Genomic DNA, 19,411 nt, shown 5'->3' with positions numbered 1-19,411 from the left:
TCACTAGTCATTTTATAGAACGCTACACAGTGCTTTGCTGGCAGAATGCAAATTGTGCCTGGTGAATGGGTCAGTAAGTAGTGGAAAAGACAGGGGACAGAACGATGGATCATGAATACTCCTGAGCACAGTAAGTATGTTTAATATTGTCTTGATGGTCTGAAATGATCATGCAAATTAAGTATTTAAGCTGACTTTATATACAAGGAATGTTCAGCTCAAACAATGCAACTTAAATTGCACCTGCACACACCTGCTGAGGTCTCACAGGCTCTACGGGTTTTGCATATGGAAACCCACGTAAGAGGAGATCAGGAGATGCAGCCTGGTCACTGTCAGGCTGCCAGAGAACCACAGGGTATCTAGAATACGAGTCCCAGGGCCCTACCCATCTCATGGCATGACTTCCTTTGACAAATGAGAATTTTTCAAATGGATCCATGCCCAGATGGCATACTCTTCAAAATGTGTAGTTGAACCCTCAGTGTGTCTGTGCCGATTCTTCAACACCTGCATCTAGGAAACCACATATCCTGTGACAAATGATTTAATACAAGCAGGAAACCGGCCCTGCACCAGTCCTGGCTCAGTCCCACACACTAAGGGAAAGCACACATCCTCACTTTCAGCTCCAGACCCTCTTTTCCCCTTCCCAACACAGATCCAAACACTGGTTCTTAGCAATTCCTATTTTTAGGTCAGATTCTCCAGTAGAAACCACAAGATGTCTTAGGATAAAAAGAACTGAACCTCGTAGAAGAAACTAGCTGGGCATGAACTGCATCTTTCTTTGAGTTAAAGGTTAGGAAACCTGTGGCTGAAAGGCACGGAGAAGTACTCCTCCACCTTAATAATGTGCTCTGAATGTAAACCAAACTGAAGAAGTAAGATTCATCTGTGAAACAGGATGTTTTACAACTTATAAATATAAAATTATTTTTTAATTCTTAAGGTACAGGGCTCAGAAATTGACTGCTTAGAGCTCTTTGCCAAGGATAAGAGGAAGGCATGCTGTTTGATCCATGCATTAAACTTATGATTCCTTCTCCAAGTAATAATAGTTCTTGAATGAATAAACTGAATAAAGTTGTTTGTTTTCAATTCACCTGAACTGCACAGAGCTGGGTTGCTGAATCTTCCCTGCTGCGGCCCCTCTCATTTGATGCAGTTGCCACAGCTAAGAATGTGTTAGAAATACGCCCCCTTCAGCTCACCTCTGACCCCCTTGCAGCTCCTCCACGCCTCCTGTGCTGCATGTTCAGCCCAGGCTACTTGCCCAGCTAGTGAAGGGAAGATAAGAGATCATCCCCAGCGGTTTCCAGGCTTAGAGTTACATGTGAAACTACTCCACAAAGAGCACGTATTAGCGTTATTATTACTATTGGTACTATTATGATCACTTATTTTGGCAATTAGCACGTGCTTTTTATGTATCCCATAAATACATGTATCCCACATGTATTCCTATTTCCTCATGTATGTGTACATGTATCCCACATGTATTTCCTATTTCCTCAATATGATCAGAAGCTATTTCACAGGTGACGTCAAACACTCAGAGCTCTCAGTCCTCCTGACTCTTGTACAATATTCTCTAAGCAGCAGGTGCTGGAGAAGGAGCTGATTATTTCCTGGAGGTCAGTTCTATCAGGAGTGGGACTTGCCTGCGTCCAAATCTAGAGTTCCTTTCCTTCCTCCCATCTGTATTCTCACTTGCAAGCAAAAACACTTTTCTCTTGTTTGGATTTTTTTTCCATCTACACCCAGCCCTAGTGATGAAAGGAAATATTAATACTTGACTTCTAAGAAAAAAATAAAAGCAAACACAAATCCTTGTTGACTGGAAGACTGAGAGCCTCGTCTTGGACGCACCAGGGGCCTGAATCTCAACGGCTTATCTAATGCTGATTTGTTCAGCCCTTGATGACTTAAATATTTCTTACTTTGATTGTTTAATTAAATTCAGGTATGGTTCAGAGGACAGCAAGAGCCCCATGTCGTTAAAATAATGAGTTTTTTTGAAGTTTTAACTCTAGCAGCCTATTTAAAATTATGACTTAACTGAAAGCTTTGTAAAGTGTAGGTGCAATTTTCTAGGCACTGAAAAAGTCAATCATTACCTGTAATGATGAAGGGATCAGTAATAAGATATAAGCTTCACTTTCAGGTCATCAGTTCACACAGAGCCAAAGTCTGCAGGGCCTCTGTGAGAGCCCATTAAGGACAGGCACACATGTGTACAAACACACACACACACACACACACACACACACACACACACACAGATGCTTTGAACAGGTCGGGATGACATGAGTGGCCTTAGTACAATTTCTAACAGGGGATGGAGAAATCAACTTTGCAAAGACCAAATCACAAACATTGCCTTCTGCAAGTTTTGTAATTTGCAAATAAAATGAGGATGAAAGTGAAAATAGAAAAGCTGTAATTCCTGGCTGTGAATTTTCTAGGAGAAGCTTCAAGTACAGTTTCAGTCCAGCAGGAAAACACTTGTGTTACCACTGCTGATGCTCATATAAATCAGGGCAATTGCAGGAAATCAGCAAGTGGACCCCACTGAGAAAAACTTTTTTTTTTTAATAGATGGCGCCTCGAAGTGAGGCAGCTTATAGATTATTAGACTAAGAAATCTTATTTAAGAATAATAACTACTATAAGTAATGGACAGAAGTGTTTCATTCTACAGGAACAAAGGTAAGCTTCTCACTTAAAAAGATACTCCTAATGACATGCCACCCATTGCTGAGAGCTGTTTGTCCTGCATCGGTGTCTATCCATCTGTGCCAAAGCCCCGGGTTCCCCACTCCCCCTGATGCTGCCCCATTTCACAACTGACAATGGTGGGAACGTGGGGATGTGGGAAGCAAACCAGCTCCCACCAGGCTGCATCTCTTGTCCTCCCTGTACGTCCCAAACCCTGCACACCAGTCAAAACCCATCTCTACAAATTTTGAAAGTGATATAAGAATGCAAACTTGAGAATAGTAAGTTACCAATGGGCGGGCTTGTTACCATCTTCAGTCACGTGGAGTCCTCCCGTAGGAGTTAACCATGGAATGAGATGAGCTCACAGGACCAAGTTCAAAACCCAGGACAAAGGAGCAGAGACAGAAGAGTCTGTAGTCTGTGATTGTATGCACATGTGTGAGCAGGAAGGGAAGAAGGGAGTGAGGAAAGTGCAAACATGTGTGTTGCCACAGCTTTAGAATGTGTGCGACGAGACACTCAAATAAAACAGAAGCGCCTACGTGAGCATTTCCTACTGGCGTTCTCGCTGCAAATGTGTGAATTCCCCTCACAGGCTTGAGCTACTGCACCAGAATCTCTAGACAATCTTCCAGTCCGCAGAGAACCCCAGGCTCCATCCTCCCAGGGAGATGCACTTACTTGTGTCCAGACTCGTGGGCGATGGTGAAAGCCAGTCCAAGACCTGTATCTTCATTAATCGTACAGCTGCGATACTTACTACACATTCCACTTATGGGTGCAAATCCTACAGGATATAAAGATCAAAAGAACATATAGGAGCAATATTGTAGTAAAATAAAGAAAGAGGGTGTGTCATGTGTGTGTATTTACCTCTGTCCTTTAGAGAAATTTGGTTCTCATTTTGTCAGGTGAAATATGAAACAGGAAACCCTTGGACAATCATATAAAGGGCCCTGAATTATGTGGGAAACCCTTGGACAATCATATAAAGGGACCTGAATTATGTGGGAGAAGGGGGTCTGAATTATGTGGGAAAAGGGGGTCTGTTTTCCCTTCCCAATCCATGGTTCTATGTAATGTTCAAGTTACAGGTTACAATGGCGGCGTAGTTGAAGAGGGCATTCCCTGCAGATGGAGAATTTCAGCCTTTTTCTATAAACAGCTGTGTTCTCAAAAGCCTGAGAAAAAGTGCTGTAGAGAGTGGGTGTCAGGTGGTCCCCAAGGCCACTCCACGGTGGAGGACTTTCGAGGAGGGTGCACAGGACTCAGCATCTGTCATGCTCCTGGGTGTAATTTAATAGGGATGGAAGTATACGGAGTAAAATCAGCAGAAGGGACAAGCACCTGGGGAGAAGCCCGGGGAAATCAGGCACGAGCTTCCAGGGCTTCCTCCCGCCGTGGAGTCGCACAAACGGACTTAATTCCTCCAACAAGGGGAATACTGCCCACCAGGGTGCTCATTAGAGACACAAAGCCCTGGCCTTTGGTTGGGGGCTGGTCACATAGCACCCCTGCCTGGAGTGGGCCAAAATTCCAGGCGCCCAGAATGAAAGCAAGTCTTCCGTGTAAACAGCATTATTTGTACAATTTAGGCCCAGTGAGCTTATCATGTGCAGGGTGGGAACCTCCTGAATTCTAAGTCCTCAGAGGCAGCCCAGGGTCCACCTTGCACTCAGGGCTTTCTGGGAACAAGTAGTCAGGACTAACCTCTATTAAACCAAGTCTTATCTGAATGTTTTTGTAATAAAGACCCTTCTTCCCTAAGATCTTGGGAAGAAATGGAGAATTAGGAAAAAAGGTCAGGAGAGCCTTGCTCAGTATCACACTGTGCTTTACACTATTTGGAAAAGTATAAAAAACTTGCATCATATTATAAAATACCACCAAGATACACCCAGCCTAATAAACATGTTGAACATGGCTAAGATTGGGATATTCATAGAGAAATGGAAAAATCAGGGATCCAATAGTGTTGTAGTATCTCTACAAATATTCATAAATGTATTATTATTTTTTCATAGAATGAGACACCCTTGAATCTGTTGACCCTATTCTCACCACTGGAAGAAGAAATGGAAGAAATTATTTCTTAAATTAGAAGAGATAGAAGCTCTTGAATCTGTGAGAAACCTTTTCTTGTGAAAGAACTGATTTTGGTGAATAAATGCATACTCTTCTCTTTAGCCACAGTTTATACAGGGCAGGGAGTTTATTCCTTACAATTCCACCCAGCAGCAGCTACAGCTTACAGATTTGGAATGAGGGCAAAAATACTCCATATCCTAGGCCACTGAAGGCACACAGCACACATGTGTTTCTCAAAACCCTGGCAGAGGGTCTTACCCAGAGTATCACAGGGTTCATTCTTCCAGGAACATATGTCCAGGCCGGTTAGTAAGATGGCATGGTCATGGCGAGTCCCATCTTTCCCCATCAATCCAGACTGCCACTGGCAGAAGCTGCTCAAGGTGTGGTCCGCATGATGGCTTATCACTAGCCCTGGCTATGCAGGAGACAGACCAGGAGCCCGAGATAACAGGAAGAAAACATGTTGTCATGCAGTTGTTACTGGCTCTGTCATCACAGAAAACTAGCACTAACTTGGATTCAGTTACACAGGTGGAATGGATGGCAGAAACTAATTTACCCACTTTATGTGTTAAAATCCAAAGGAGGGTGTCATATATAAAACCTGTACAGACTCAGTGTAGACACTCATGTTTATTTCTCTAGTTCTGTACCAAAACGGTTGGGATGTATTTGCTGACTCTGAACACATTTCAATGACCCAAGAAAGATGACTTCTGTGCATGAAATGTTCACATTCAAAGTCTTTATAAAACATTGAAAAATTATATAAGGCAACAGAATCGTTTATACGAGAATTTGCACATACACAAAAACACACCCGGATGGTGTTGTGTTTATTTCATAACCAAGTTGGGCAAGTAAGATTTCAAATTTGTAACTCTTCTAAGAGTTATTATTACAGTGTTAAATCAAGTCACTTTCCTACAGAGGCACCATGTTTATGAGAAGAGGCAGCTCAACTGACAAAGCTTTATCTCTAGCAAATAGGCTGGAACTAGAAGGAAACTATACAGATGACATTTCACCTTATCCTTATATACCAAGTTCTAATAGATCAGCAGTGAAAGATCAGAGTGAAGGCTACCCGAAGTCTTGGTAAATGAAGAACTGGGGGTGGGGGGGGGGTGGCAAGGACATCTCCCAAAACTGGCAGGCAGATGAGTTCTTTAAAGCTTATTTATAGGTATGATATATTTTTCTAAGGATGGTCAGAGAAAACCAGGTTAAATACCTCCATTTCAGGACAAGAACTTGTTTAAAGCTTTCATGACCAGAGTGTTGCTTTGAAATTGCGTCTCTCAGTCACTGACTATGTTTTCCCCTTAAATGTTTATTGTGTCTTTCCAGAGAGTCAAATGCACCCAAGCTAAATGCTGTACATCAACCCTGGGACATGCCTTACATTCTTCAGCCGGTGATTTCCAGGAAAACTGCATTAATTAAAGTTAACACAGGTGTACGATCAAATGATAACCTCGCTTATTCTTTGCCGCTTGGATGAGTTCCAAGGTGAAACGTTTTAATACAAAGAATAATTAACCTGTCACCTGAGAAGCCCTGCTAGTTCAGCACCCCCTCTGCAGACACACTCACACAAAAGACAATGGAGTTGTATCGTGTTGACTCTTCAGGCTAGAAGCAGGTCTGCCCGTGCATGCCCCATCCTGCAGGGAAAGAGGGCAGCACCCCAGAAACTGAAAATCTGAAGGCATCTTAAATCTCATAAATGATCTCAGATTTCATCTAAAAATCATTTGTTTCATAAACAAGACAACTGTGGCTAACAGGAGACTCTGTGAAGATGTCAGCCCGGGTGAAATTGGACGCAGGGTGCCTGACTAGGACCCAGGGTTTACGCCCCCAGGTCCAATCAATGACCAGCTTGGGGCAAAATACAAGTGAGAGCCCTTTATGGCTAAGACGTCCCCCTTACTTCTGCCATGGAATATTCACACGAGTCCTTATTGTGAATGGAGGGGTACCTCTGTGTGTTCACACAGGGTTCTGAAATGAAGGCAACAGACAGTCTTATGCCCACTGCTCCCAAGATCCAGCATAATCTGGGGGTTTGTGTGCAATGAGAGGAATGTGCCTGACATCCTAGAATCTCTACAAAAATAAAATCCCGAGACCAAAGGTGGTGGAGGTCAGTCTCAGCAGTTGGGAGGCAATAGAGTACAACAATGCACTGCCACACAGTACAAATTAACTTCTGGGCTACAGGACATTGCTGGTCTTCTAGCAAAAGACCAAAGGGCTCACTTCATCTCCATCCTCAAAGCTCACAGTGGCTGAGGACAAGTTTTGCACCTTGCATTCCTAGTGCATTTCCAACAGGGTATTTAAAGTAGCTCTTCTATTCCATTTTCTTATTAGCCAATCAGATGAGTATTTCTTACTACTCTTGCACAAAAATCACACACACACACACACACAAAACAAATAAGCATTACAGGAACTGACAAGAAACTCATTGCATTAGACACAAAATATTAAAACATTTTTGTCCCCAAGGGAAAGAGAAGTAAAGAATCCATAGAACAATTATATTTAGGAAAACAAAACATTATTTTGAATTTATTTTTCTGGGGGAAAAAAACTACTGGTTTCAAAGAATACCTGTTCTTCTTCCAGAAGAATCAGACCTACAATGGCAATGTTGATGTTTCCTCCTATTGTTCCATCTTTGAATAAAGCAGACACCTGAAAAGGACAGGTAATCCACATCAGTCCCTATACACGGCACACTTTTCCCCCAGCCCTTAGCCTGGAGTCCACAGTTGAAGGCCAATCCTGTGTTCTCCAGTGACATAGCAAGGTTAAGTTTCTTACATTGCTAGGCACACAGGTATGGGAATATCTAACAGCCAATGATACCAACTGTTGGATCCTTACTCTTGGTGCCTGGAAGTAAAATAATGAAGTCTGTGGAGGCAGGTTCCTCCTCTTATCAAACACCTCTTATCAGGCCTCCTAGTTGGTAAGTGTCCTCATTAGACATAAGGAGGTTTCTTTTTGTTTCTTTTAATTTATTTTTTAACTCATAGTGATGATACACAGCAGAGCCCTCCTGAAGCTGTCCTAGCAAAATATTCCAGAAGAATAAGAGAAGTTCTTGGGAAAAGACCAAGAAGATACAAGAAAGAGAAGGAAAACAATGTGGAGAGAAGGTGATCAGGGAAGGATGATGTGACCATCATTAGGGATGATGGTCACATGTGTAAAAATGAGTGATCCGAGTGGCATATGGGGTGATGAGCGAGGGCAAGTCACCAGACATGGGAAGCAGCAGGGAACTAACTTGGCACTGAGGTGTAGAAATGCTGGAAAAGCTCTGCAGAACAGAGGCAATGCTTGCACACATCAGAGACCTGCAGTGGGGGCTGTCACAGACCTGCAGTCTGTGTCACCTCCTCCCTCAGTTCCCTGGGAGATCATAAACCACGAGGGTCTGGCCACCAAAAATGAGGACAGTAATAGCAACCACACCACTTCATGGGAAGTTGAAATACATTTAGGGGTACTCTGTTTATAGAGGTAGGACATAAAACATTTTCAAACATTGTCATCACAACTATGTTAAAATACACTTTGATGACCCCATACTTTGTCTTCTGTTATGCAGGTCTCACTTGGGGGGAATGGGGCTTAGACACCTTGCTCCACTCTTCATTAATGACTAAAGCTGCCACAGTCACATCTTCTCTGCAGCAACCTTCTAAAGGGAGTACTGTTCCTTGTTCTTGTCGATAGAAAGATGCATATTCAATATTTGAACACTTCTATCCCTAAAAAGATGGGTATTTCTATACAGTCATCTAAAATCTCACATATAATGCTGATGGGCAGATTTACTGCACTCAGATGTCTCCACATCCTCTTATAGATTTCTGATAAATGAAGACATCAGTAAACTTGAAATATGTTACTGGCTTACAGAGAAAGTCAAATTATTCATCCTCTGAATTTTATTCTCCGAAGGATTGAAAAAGGATCTTCTTATTGGCACATAGTAAAAGTGAAGGAGTTATCACAGATAAAATATTTCTTGTGTACAAGACATAAATCCACAAATAAAAGTAGGACACAAAACACACACACACACACACACACACACACACACACACACACACACACACACACCCCATTAGGTGGAATCACACACATGACTTCAACAAGAAGGGCATTCCTACCATATTGAGTATTGTCAGTACATAGGTGGTGATGTTTTCATGACCGTGGTTTTGCATCATCTTTTTGTCAACCACCACCAATGTCTCCACGTTCAGTTCTTCGTTCCTATGAGACTTCAGAAGGGACCGCTTGTGCCTTATGCACGACTTATACTCATCAGGCAAGATGAAAAGGTCTTCCTTGGGAGGCTTGGGCATGTCTACAGGGGGGGCGTTCAGAGAGGAAATGAATGTAAAGTTGTCACACAAAACCAGTGGTGGAACTCGTGCTAAAGAAAATGGATTTTAAAAATGAATGTTCATAAAACGAATCATAAAACCCTTAAAACTGTGATGCAAAACATGTGTTAAGGTGGAACACTACATTTAAGTAAAGTGTGCATAGTCTACATGTCATGGAATTCATTGTTATATTGACTTTTGTATAAATTTGTCCTGATTTAAAGCAAAAAGAAGATCACTTTGGCTCTGAGCTCTTATTATCTAAAAGCATGATGTTCAAAGACTATGAACATAAAGATCTGTTCAACAGGGCTCTGCAAAGGAGTTATTGATAAAACAATGAAACTAATAATTACAAAAAGGAGTGCTGTCTTATACTGTGTTCTTATTTGAAGACTTTTAATGACCTAAAAATTTTTAAAGTTGATTCCCATGTCTAGACACACAACTGGTTTGTCTGTAGTATTTCCAATGGGTTATAAACTGCTCAAAACAGATCCACTTCACTGCAGAACTGAATTTCCTAGAAAGCATTGCAAATATTTATCTAATTTAATGAAAAGACAAAATGTACTCGGTCCTCTTGGAGTAAGCCATTTAAAAATAGTTTTGGGGCTTCCCTGGTGGTGCAGTAGTTGAGAGTCCACCTGCCGATGCAGGGGACACAGGTTCGTGCCCCGGTCCGGGAGGATCCCACATGCCGCGGAGCGGCTGGGCCCGTGAGCCATGGCCGCTGAGCCTGCGTGTCTGGAACCTGTGCTCCGCAACGGGAGAGGCCACAGCAGTGAGAGGCCCGCGTATCACAAAAAAAAAAAAAAAAATAAAAAAAATAAAGTTTTGGCATTAATAATCAGTAAATTAACATTATGTTAAAAATCACTAGGTTTAGTGGATGCCTGAGAAAATGTGGTTAGAATGGTTTCAGGTGAAAGTAGGTTTCAAAATATCCCCATATTTAGGTGGTACTAATTCAAAGGCTATGCCAGCTCTATTCATGGAACACACTGCTAGAAGATGCTGTTTTGTTTGACTGATTCCCATGTCTGTTGCATTTTATCTCTCTGCTAAAATACTTCCAAACCTAAACGAACCTTTCGGAGGATAACTGTTACACTGGCTAAAGGTTAATAAGCAGTCATCATGCATTGATGACATTGATGCAATTTACACAGATGTGATCCCCACCCTAAGAGATGTCTATGGATAACTCATTCATTCTCTACACCAGCCATGGGTAGGAGTGAGGCCACGAAGGCATGGGGAATGAACGTAACTTTCTCACAATCCCTCACTAGAAAGTGTTGGAAATGGATTTCAGATCTGGCAGTGTGGTCCCAGGACCCTTAGTCTTAATTCCCATAGGTACAGGGTGCAAATGGACACGGTATAGGAGCATAGCAGCCTCCCAGGCCCCCAGTATTGGAACAGAGGCAGAAGCACCGGGGTGGGGTGGGGGGGTGATCTTACTAGCCAGGGATCTGACAAGTCCCTCAAAACAAGTCACTCCCCCCTCAATATGGTCCTGCAGCATTTTCCCAAACACGTGAGTCCCAGCTCAAAACCCACCTGTGAAGCCTGCAGCTGGAAGTAGCAAGCTAACTCATGAGTCTGAGGTTCAGAATCACTTTTGATTTTAAGCAAATCAATCTGCTTTTGTCTGCCCGTTTCCAGAGAGAGATGCCTAAACACACAGAACAATCTCTCATTCTCTGAACTCTACGGAAGAATCTTTGTAGTGTGAACCCCACTGAGACAGAAGACCAGGATTCCTCCAGGGAAGCCCCAAGCCTCATGGACAACATGGAACTGTCCTGCACAAGTAACTGAGTCCTGAGAATTAAATGCTGATCCTGGAGGTGCTGTGTGTCAGTTCTGCTAGATAGGGCCCCCAGTCCCTCAGGAGCTGCCATGTACCCAGCAGGAGGGGACCGAAACGGGGGCAAGTCAAACAGCACCAGATCAACCACTGATGCCGCCCACCAGCAAGTGGCGTTTCGTTGCACTTTTTTTTTCTAGTTTTATTATGAAAACAGTGGCTACTTCTTTTTTCATTTTCCAAACACAAACCTTATTGTACAGTTTAGTATCTTTTTCAAATAACTGCCTCTCACGACCCAACCCCATCTACTGAGATTCTGAAACGGCTGTGGAAGCAAATACACCTACAAATGTGCACACATGCACACACACACGTGCACACACAGCCCCACCAAACAGCGTAATCGTACCGCCCTGTGTGCACAACTGTGCCTTAGGGCTACTGGCCTGAATGACTCTGATCACCTCCAGATAAGAATGAAAGGGTCATATTCATTCCAGAATGGTCAGCACTGCTGGATTGATCAGAGACACTGCAACATGTGCTTCAGGCCCTGGTGTGTCCTGTCAAAGAGGTGAAGACAGCCCTGACCATCTTTCCTGCCTGGATCCAGGTGCTTGGTCATCTTTCTGTCCCCGACACACAGAATCTGTCCTACTCTGACTACACCCTCACCAGGAGCCCTGTGAGCACCATCCTGGCTCTGACCTTGTCTGTGCCTGAGTCCCTCTCCTCGGTCCCGCTCTGCCCCGCCCCGCCTCTGCCTGGCCCCGCCCCCAGCCGCCTCCGCCAGCTTCTCCCTGTCTGCGCAGATTCAGGAAGCTGTGGCTGGTCAGTGTGCCCTGTTCCAATACCCGCTCAGTCTGTCTTCCCTGACCTTCGCAGCCTCCCGTTCCCTCTACTTGTGCTCAACATTGTTCTTCCCGGTGCCTCCCCTAAGACCAAACTCACTCTTAGTAATTTGGCTTGAGTTTTTCAAGTCCATTTGAACGTAGCCTGAGACTTAGTTACAATTTACACAGTTCAGATGTGAGTTCAGATGACGCACAGGTGCTGACAGGTCAACGGTACTTGTTCTTTCATCAAAGATGCCAAGTGATTCTGGGTCATCCTCTCTTCTCCACAGTATTTACGGAGACCCTGCACATGCCCACCTCTATTTGAGGGTGCTGGGTCTAGCAGCCAACGAAACCAAGCTGCAGAGAAGGATGGGCTTTCCAGAGGCTCCTTGGGGAAGGTTTGCTAAATAAAGCAATGCTTGAGGGGAAAGCCGAAGGAAGTGAGGAAAAGTCCAGAAAACACTGAACTCCTGTTCCTGAGTTTGTGAGATGTTCCTACATAAAATGTAAATATCACATCTATTTTTAAATGTCCATGACACAAACAAAAAGAACTTCGATAAAGCCTTGGTGATAAATCGCAGATAAATTTTGTCATGCATACTCTGTCTTCTGACGTGGTGAGTGAAGTATATAAACCTGCATAGGGACAAATCACCTCTGCAGGAGAAGCATGTGAGCTTTAATAAATCTAGACCTCAAAAGTACGGAATTACCGGGCAGACATGCCAGGATTCTTTTGAAGACATCTGGTGGATTCTGCATTTCTGAGCACCTTGTCATTTAATCTGCCCAGGGAACAGCTCTTTAAAAACAAACAAACAAACAAACAAAACAAACAAACACAGAAAAACATCTACCATTATCTATCCATCTATGAGGGAGAGATGTTTTAAACTGAACATACAGTTGATGGGTTTGCTTTGGAATCATCACTTAAGTTTAGCAAAGGCAGTCAACAAATTTCACCTCTAGGGCAGACTACTTTGAAGAAAATTAAAAATACTCCGTCGGCTTACAGAAATGTCCAAATCGCTAAATACTAAAAAGAATCGCCCTTACATACATTTCTTGCGTCTTCCGCAGAAATGCAGCTTCTGTGGGTGCCTGAGACTGGAGCCGCCGCGCGGGGGTTGATCTTCGTGGTGGAAGAGGTGGCGGTTTTCCAGCCGCCAATTTCTCTCCATCATCGCGACCTGGTGGGACCCCGGATCCCGAGGCTCGGTGGACCTTTTGTACAGGATGTGGGAGGGAGGCCCACCCCCCGCAGAGTCCTTGGGGCCCCCTGCCAGGTGTGAAGGGAGGGGCTTCAAGAAGTAGTCCGCTTCCTGGGTTCTTATCATGCCTGACTGCAAAATAGAGAGGGAGAAAGAAATGCACATCACTGTTTTGTTATCTGCTCACAAACGTGCTGTTTCCGCCACTGAGAGCACACGTTGAAAGGGGTCGCACAGGGGGCTGAGAATTAGGGATGGGACAGCCCCACTCTTGAGCCCTTTCCCCACCCGCACCCTGGTAGAGACACTGGTGTGGAGGTGTCCTGACTCGACTCCAGGAGCAAAGAGAGTGCACAACATATTAAGGTCAGGTCCTTTAAAGCAAAAATTGGAGGAGAAAGCACACAACCCTAGATATTAATATGGGTGGAGGTGGTGAGGGGAGTTCCCAAATAAAGACATAAAATTATAATCCTAATATAGTAAGTAGCAAAATTCTATTCAGACTTCAATAAAATGTGACACTTTCTATAAAAGTGTAACTTGACAAAATTAATCCAGAAGAAAGCACAAGGAATTTCTTAGGGAATCAGGGAGGTCTTTCTAAGCAAAGTATTTGGGAAATAGGAAAGAACTGATTATGAAAACACAAAAAAATGTCTGTACAGCATAACAGACAATGAAAGCACAAACAATGACAAAAATATCTTAAAGGAGAGAAAATTGAGAGACTTGCCTTTTAGAGTGACAAGTATTTTTCAAACTTGATAATTGTTAGGAGAAATGGGAACAAACAGGCAATGACACTGGGAAAGGGTAGACTGGGGCCAGACCTGCCACATCTATCAGCATTGAAAATGTATAATTCAATTCTAGGATTTTACCCTTTTGGAATTCTTTTTTTTTTTAACATCTTTATTGGAGTATAATTACTTTACAATGGTGTGTTAGTTTCTGCTTTAACCTTTTGGAATTCTTGCCAAATACTTCTTGTAGGCATGTCCCCAATATTGATAAGTTTTTGTGAATGTATAATTGAATCCTTGTTTGTAATAGCATAAAAAATACAAACAAAATGAAAAAATAATTAAAACAAGAAATAATTTAAATGTTTACCAACTAATTCAAGGTAATCTTTAAAAGTACATTTACATATTTGGCAAGACCATAATGATTTAAAAAGGCCAGCTAATTATGTCCTGATAATAATCTTAACTAAACATTGTGTGTGTGTGTGTGTGTGTGTGTGCGTGTGTGTGTGTGTGTGTGTGAACTCCTAAGACTATGGCCAACATTTTCTATATTACACCTTATTTATCACTCACAGCAATTCTGTGAGGTAGGTATCATTATGCTCCTCCTTTTATGGATGAGGAAATAGAGAATCAGGCTGATAAAACAACATTTTCAAGGTCATCTGGGAAGCAAAGTATAAGGATTGGAACAAAATCAGAATAAATTAAAAACCTGTAAGTTTAAGGCTTATACTGTAGGGGTCCCAGAAGTTGTTATTTTTAAAAAGTGTATAATAAAGTATATAGTGGGATTCCAAATGTGTTCATTTTTAAAAGTGTAAAGAATTTTCCTAGAAGGACTGATGAGAAATTGTTGATGCTGGTTATGTTCAGGGAGAGAAAATCGAGGAAGAGGGATACAAGAGGGGGATTCCACTACCACTTTTACATCCTTAGGCACTGCTCAAGTTTTTAAACTCTGTGTGCATCCTTTCTTTAAAAAAAATGTCAATGGCATTGCTGGATCATGGGATTACAGATTAATTTTTTAAATCCTTCTAAATGTTTTAAAATACCTTTATAATTTTATCATACAAAGAATTACTCCTACAGAATTATCCAGCTATAATTTAGAACTCTCCAGTACAGTATTTATATGTGTACTGATTTTTTGCAAGTTATTTTGACAATTTAGGACACTGATTAGACCCTGATTGGGTATTCAAAGACACTGATGCTTGGTTGCCTGTCCTAAGAGTGCCTCTGATTTAGATGCTTGAGTCTGATTCTCATCTGGGGGGGCTTAGGGCCCATCACTGCACACCAACTAAAGTTCTGTGGTGGACTGAGTTGTCCTGCATGGGTCTGAAGATTTGTACAGTGCAGGATGACAGACATGGAGAAGCACTTCTGAGATCTTGGGAAAGGGCCAAATACACCTCTCAGGGACAGGAGGGTTGGGGGTGGAGACAGAAAAGAGAGGGGCAACCGGGCTTATCGTACATTCAGAGATTAAGCATTGACCATGGTGTTCCGCTGGTGGGAAAGAGGTAAGAGAAGGTAAACTTGGTAAACTATCAATGAAGCCATCAGCCCCATGGGGTGTAGACCTCCTGGGGCCCAAATGCCAGCTAGCAGTGGAGAGGTGAAATACTTGGAATTTATGCTCTGGATTGAGGTGGAGGAGGTGAGGGGCTCTCATTGGTGAGCTCCATGGATGCCCTGGGAATCTTTTTGCCCTAGAACTCTACCAACTAAACTAGGATAGTCAATATTTTAAAGTCTTCAGTTCTATCAAGGAAGAGCCTAGTATGGAATTAAATAATAGCTAAAGCTAGTTTCATCCCTTTGGCAATTAAACTAACTCAGGAGTCACATGAGCAATCATGAATATGTTCAACCTTGTGTGATAACATTCCCCAGAGAGGTTTTGTACACTACTTAAGGTAACTAGTTGCAATGTTAAACTGAAAAAAATAAACTAGTAATTTTTTGCTTTAAAAAAATCTTTTCTGACATGCAAACCATCCCTTGCTTTTCAAATCACCCTGAAAAGATGAGAAGCTCCTGTGGGTGCTCTAGAGCAGATAATGTTCAGCATCTCTGATGCAAAACTGGGGGGACTCGCAGAGAACAGGCTGATGAGTCAGACACCCAGCATTTATCATCCTTTTTTAACATGATCTCTGTGACTTCCGATGATTTACTCATCCCCTCTGTGCTGTTTTGTCCTCTAGGGAGTGGATACAAAGGCAGCTACTTGCCACGAGATTGTAAGATTTAACAAATAATATATATTTAAAATACATGGCCTCCAAAATACATGGCCTAAGCAAAAATATTTGCTGCATTAATGAAACAAAGAGTGTAAAATATCGTACTTCACCCTGATGATGTCTGATTCCCTTCTGTAATGCAAGGTGTTTCTGGGGGATTTTTCACTCTACAGTACGAGATCCCTCTGAAGACCGTGTGTGGGTATATCCCAACATCATCACCCCAAACACATCTTTGCTTCTGGCCTGCTGCCTCAGGCTTTCTGGCTTCCTCCCCTAAAACACTTGTGTTCTATGACAGCTGTTCCAGATTCAAAACCACCTCCTGCTTTCCCCTGGGTTTAAGGCTACATCCTGGGTGGCCCAGAGGACCAGATCCGCAGGCAAGAGAGAACTGCCTCTGGAGGACTTCTGAATTTTCACTAACACAGTAGTCAAGTGTTTATGCTTGTTTCATTTATAATTTAGTCTGAGCTACAGTATTCTGTATTTAAATAATCCCCTATTTCACTAACTACATAGAACGACGCAATAACTGATAAGACTGATATTTTGATATTCCTCTATAATCAATACATACTGAAAAGTACAAGAAAAAAGTTACTCCTTTTTTCTTGCTGCATTAATCTTGCAATAAATCTTGCTGTATTATTAGTTTGCAAGCTTATTTAAATGATTAGGTAAATTGTGGAAGATTAATGTTTTCTTTTTATCAGTGCTTTTCTTTACTGAATCGAGAATATTTACTTAGTAGCTCATAAAATGTCTGGTGTACACCTGCCCACAGTAACCACTGGGAGGTAAACTGGGTGGATTATTAACCAACTTCAGAAAAGGTCAGCTTCTCCCAGGCATTGCAGGGGAGCTCTCCAGACACCTGCATCTCTCGTCGCCAGTTCTGTAAATCATTTGACATTGGGAAACTCGACACTTGTACTGCATTTATAAAGAGAGAAAGAGTGGGTGCCCTGTCAGTGATGAGAAAGTGCTGTTTCTCAGACTCACAGATACAGAGAACAAAGTAGTATTTACCAGTGGGGAGAGGAAAGGGGGGAGGAGCAATCAAGGGCTAGGGGATTAAGAGGTACAAACTATGATGTTAGGTATAAAATAAGCTACAAGGATATATTGTACAACATGGGGAATATATCCAATATTCTATAACTATAAATGAAGTATAACTTTTAAAAATTGTGAATCACTATACCATACACTTGTAAGGACAGCAACTATACTTCAATAAAAAATAAAAGAAAACAAAAAGAAAACATGCTGGTTCTGAGCAATGTAAGAAAGTGTTGAAGCTTGAAGGTAGGATGTTTACTGTATTATATTTGTTGCTTCGCACTTAAATGCTGATAGATCTTTATTAATGTATATCTATTTAGAAAAACTGTCTATAAAAGTTGCATGAATCAAAAAATAAAATGTAAATTAGGAAGAGATGAGCCTGGTTGGGCAGTGTATCAGATTCCTTCCTGCTGCGTAAGGGATTCCTCACTGAACTGGTTGCAAGCTTGTCTCAGGTGACACCACGAGTGTCAATCAACACTGTGAAAAAGTGATCCAGCTCATTAGAAGAAACAGGCATTTCAATTCTTAATTCATTTCATTTTTACTGTATTTCTTTGTCATTTCTCCAAAAGTGTGATTTGTATTGGGAATATTCTACTCATTCTAGTCTCCTTAGTGATGTTTCTAAAACACAAGACAGATGCAACTTTTATAGAACTTTTATGGTTACTTTGTCTTGGGCACCATCTATGTGGCAGGTAATATGCTAGGTGTTTTGCTCTATTTATTATTCTAATAACAAACATATGAAGTGAGAATTAATGTTCCCATTTAAAGGAATGGGACATTAAATGCATACATTTTCCCAACATTGTAGAGCTAGGAAGTGGGGTAGTTAAGATTAAAATTCAGAATTACTCAGATTTACACACTGTTGTCAGCACACCATGTTGTTTCTCTACCACCGTGTGCACCTGGAAAATAACTGCAATACTGGTGGGGGCTGAGAGTGAACTTGAACTAATTGTAAATGTATATTGCAAACTCTTGGGCGAAAAAAAGAAAAGAAGAAGTAGAACTGATATTCTAAAGTAGGACAGAAAATACAACTATATAAAATGCTAAATTCAAACCACAAAAGGCAGAAAAAGAGTAGAAGGCCAAAACAGAAATAACAAACAAGGGCAACAAATAAAATACAGTAACACATATAGTAGATGTTAATTCAATTACATCAACCTTGAATGTCAGTGGTCCAATGCACCAATTAAAAGAGATTGCAATAGATCAGAAAACATGACCCAACTATACACTGTCTACAAGAAACCCACTTTAAATATAAAGACACAGATAAATTAAAAGTAAATGGGTGCAAAACTATACTACGAAAACACTAATCAAAAGAAAGCAAAAGTAGCTATATTAATTTCAGATAGAGCAGATGTCAAAGTAAGGAAAGTTATCAGGGATTGAGGAGCATTAAATAACGATAAAAGGAGTCAGCGCTCTAAGAAGACACAACAATTCTTAACACGTATGTACCTTAACAACAGAGTGCCAAACTACATGAAGTGAAGTCTGATAGAACTGAAAGGAGAAACAGATGAATCCACTATCGTAGTTGGAGACTTCATCACTCCTCTCACAGAAATGGACAGATTCAGTAGGCAGAAAATCATTAAGGACCTCAACAATGCCGTCTGTCAACTGGATATAATTGACATCTGTATATTACTTCATCCAACAGTAGCAGAATACACTTTTTTCTCAAGCTTGCTTAGGGCATTCATCCAGACAGACCACATTCTGGGCCATAAAACACACTTTAACAAGTTTGAAAGAATAGAAATTATACAATGTCTGCTCTCAGATTACAACAGAGTTACATTAGAAATCAATAACAAACAAGATAACTGCAAAATCCCCAAATAAGTAGAGATTAGACCACACACTTCTGAATAACACATGGGTCAACAAGAAAGTCAAGAGAAATTTTAAGATATTTTGGACTAAATTAAAATGAAAACACAACTTATCAAAATTTGTAGGATGCAATGAATGCTAAGAGGGTAATTTATAATACTGAATGCAGATAGTAGAAAAGAAGACAGATCTAAAATCAATAATCTAAGTTTCCAACATAGGAAACTAGAAAAAGAAGGTTGAATTAAGTGTAATGTAAGCAGAAGAAAAGAAATAATAAGAATTAGAGTATAAATCAATAAAATAGAAAATAGGAAATCGATAGAGGAAAAACAAAGAAACCAAAAGCTGGTTCT

The 19,411-nt window shown here is 41.5% G+C and overlaps 1 protein-coding gene across 2 annotated transcripts in view; it reads right to left on the bottom strand.

Moving 5' to 3' along the window:
• The window catches only part of ADAMTS16 (ADAM metallopeptidase with thrombospondin type 1 motif 16), a gene marked incomplete at both ends in the record, with an annotated part of 155,104 nt that overhangs the window by 102,640 nt on the left and 33,053 nt on the right, over positions 1–19,411 (bottom strand). For both annotated transcript variants that reach the window (XM_079915264.1, XM_079915265.1), the window contains 5 exons: positions 3,406–3,511; positions 5,071–5,230; positions 7,438–7,521; positions 9,012–9,211; positions 12,958–13,240. In XM_079915264.1, coding sequence (XP_079771390.1) covers positions 3,406–3,511; positions 5,071–5,230; positions 7,438–7,521; positions 9,012–9,211; positions 12,958–13,240 — 833 coding nt within the window. The remainder of the gene's footprint in view (positions 1–3,405; positions 3,512–5,070; positions 5,231–7,437; positions 7,522–9,011; positions 9,212–12,957; positions 13,241–19,411) is intronic.

This window comes from Stenella coeruleoalba, assembly GCF_951394435.1.
Source record: "Stenella coeruleoalba genome assembly, chromosome: 3".
Taxonomy (NCBI): domain Eukaryota; kingdom Metazoa; phylum Chordata; class Mammalia; order Artiodactyla; family Delphinidae; genus Stenella; species Stenella coeruleoalba.
This window is presented reverse-complemented; position numbering and strand designations above follow the sequence as displayed.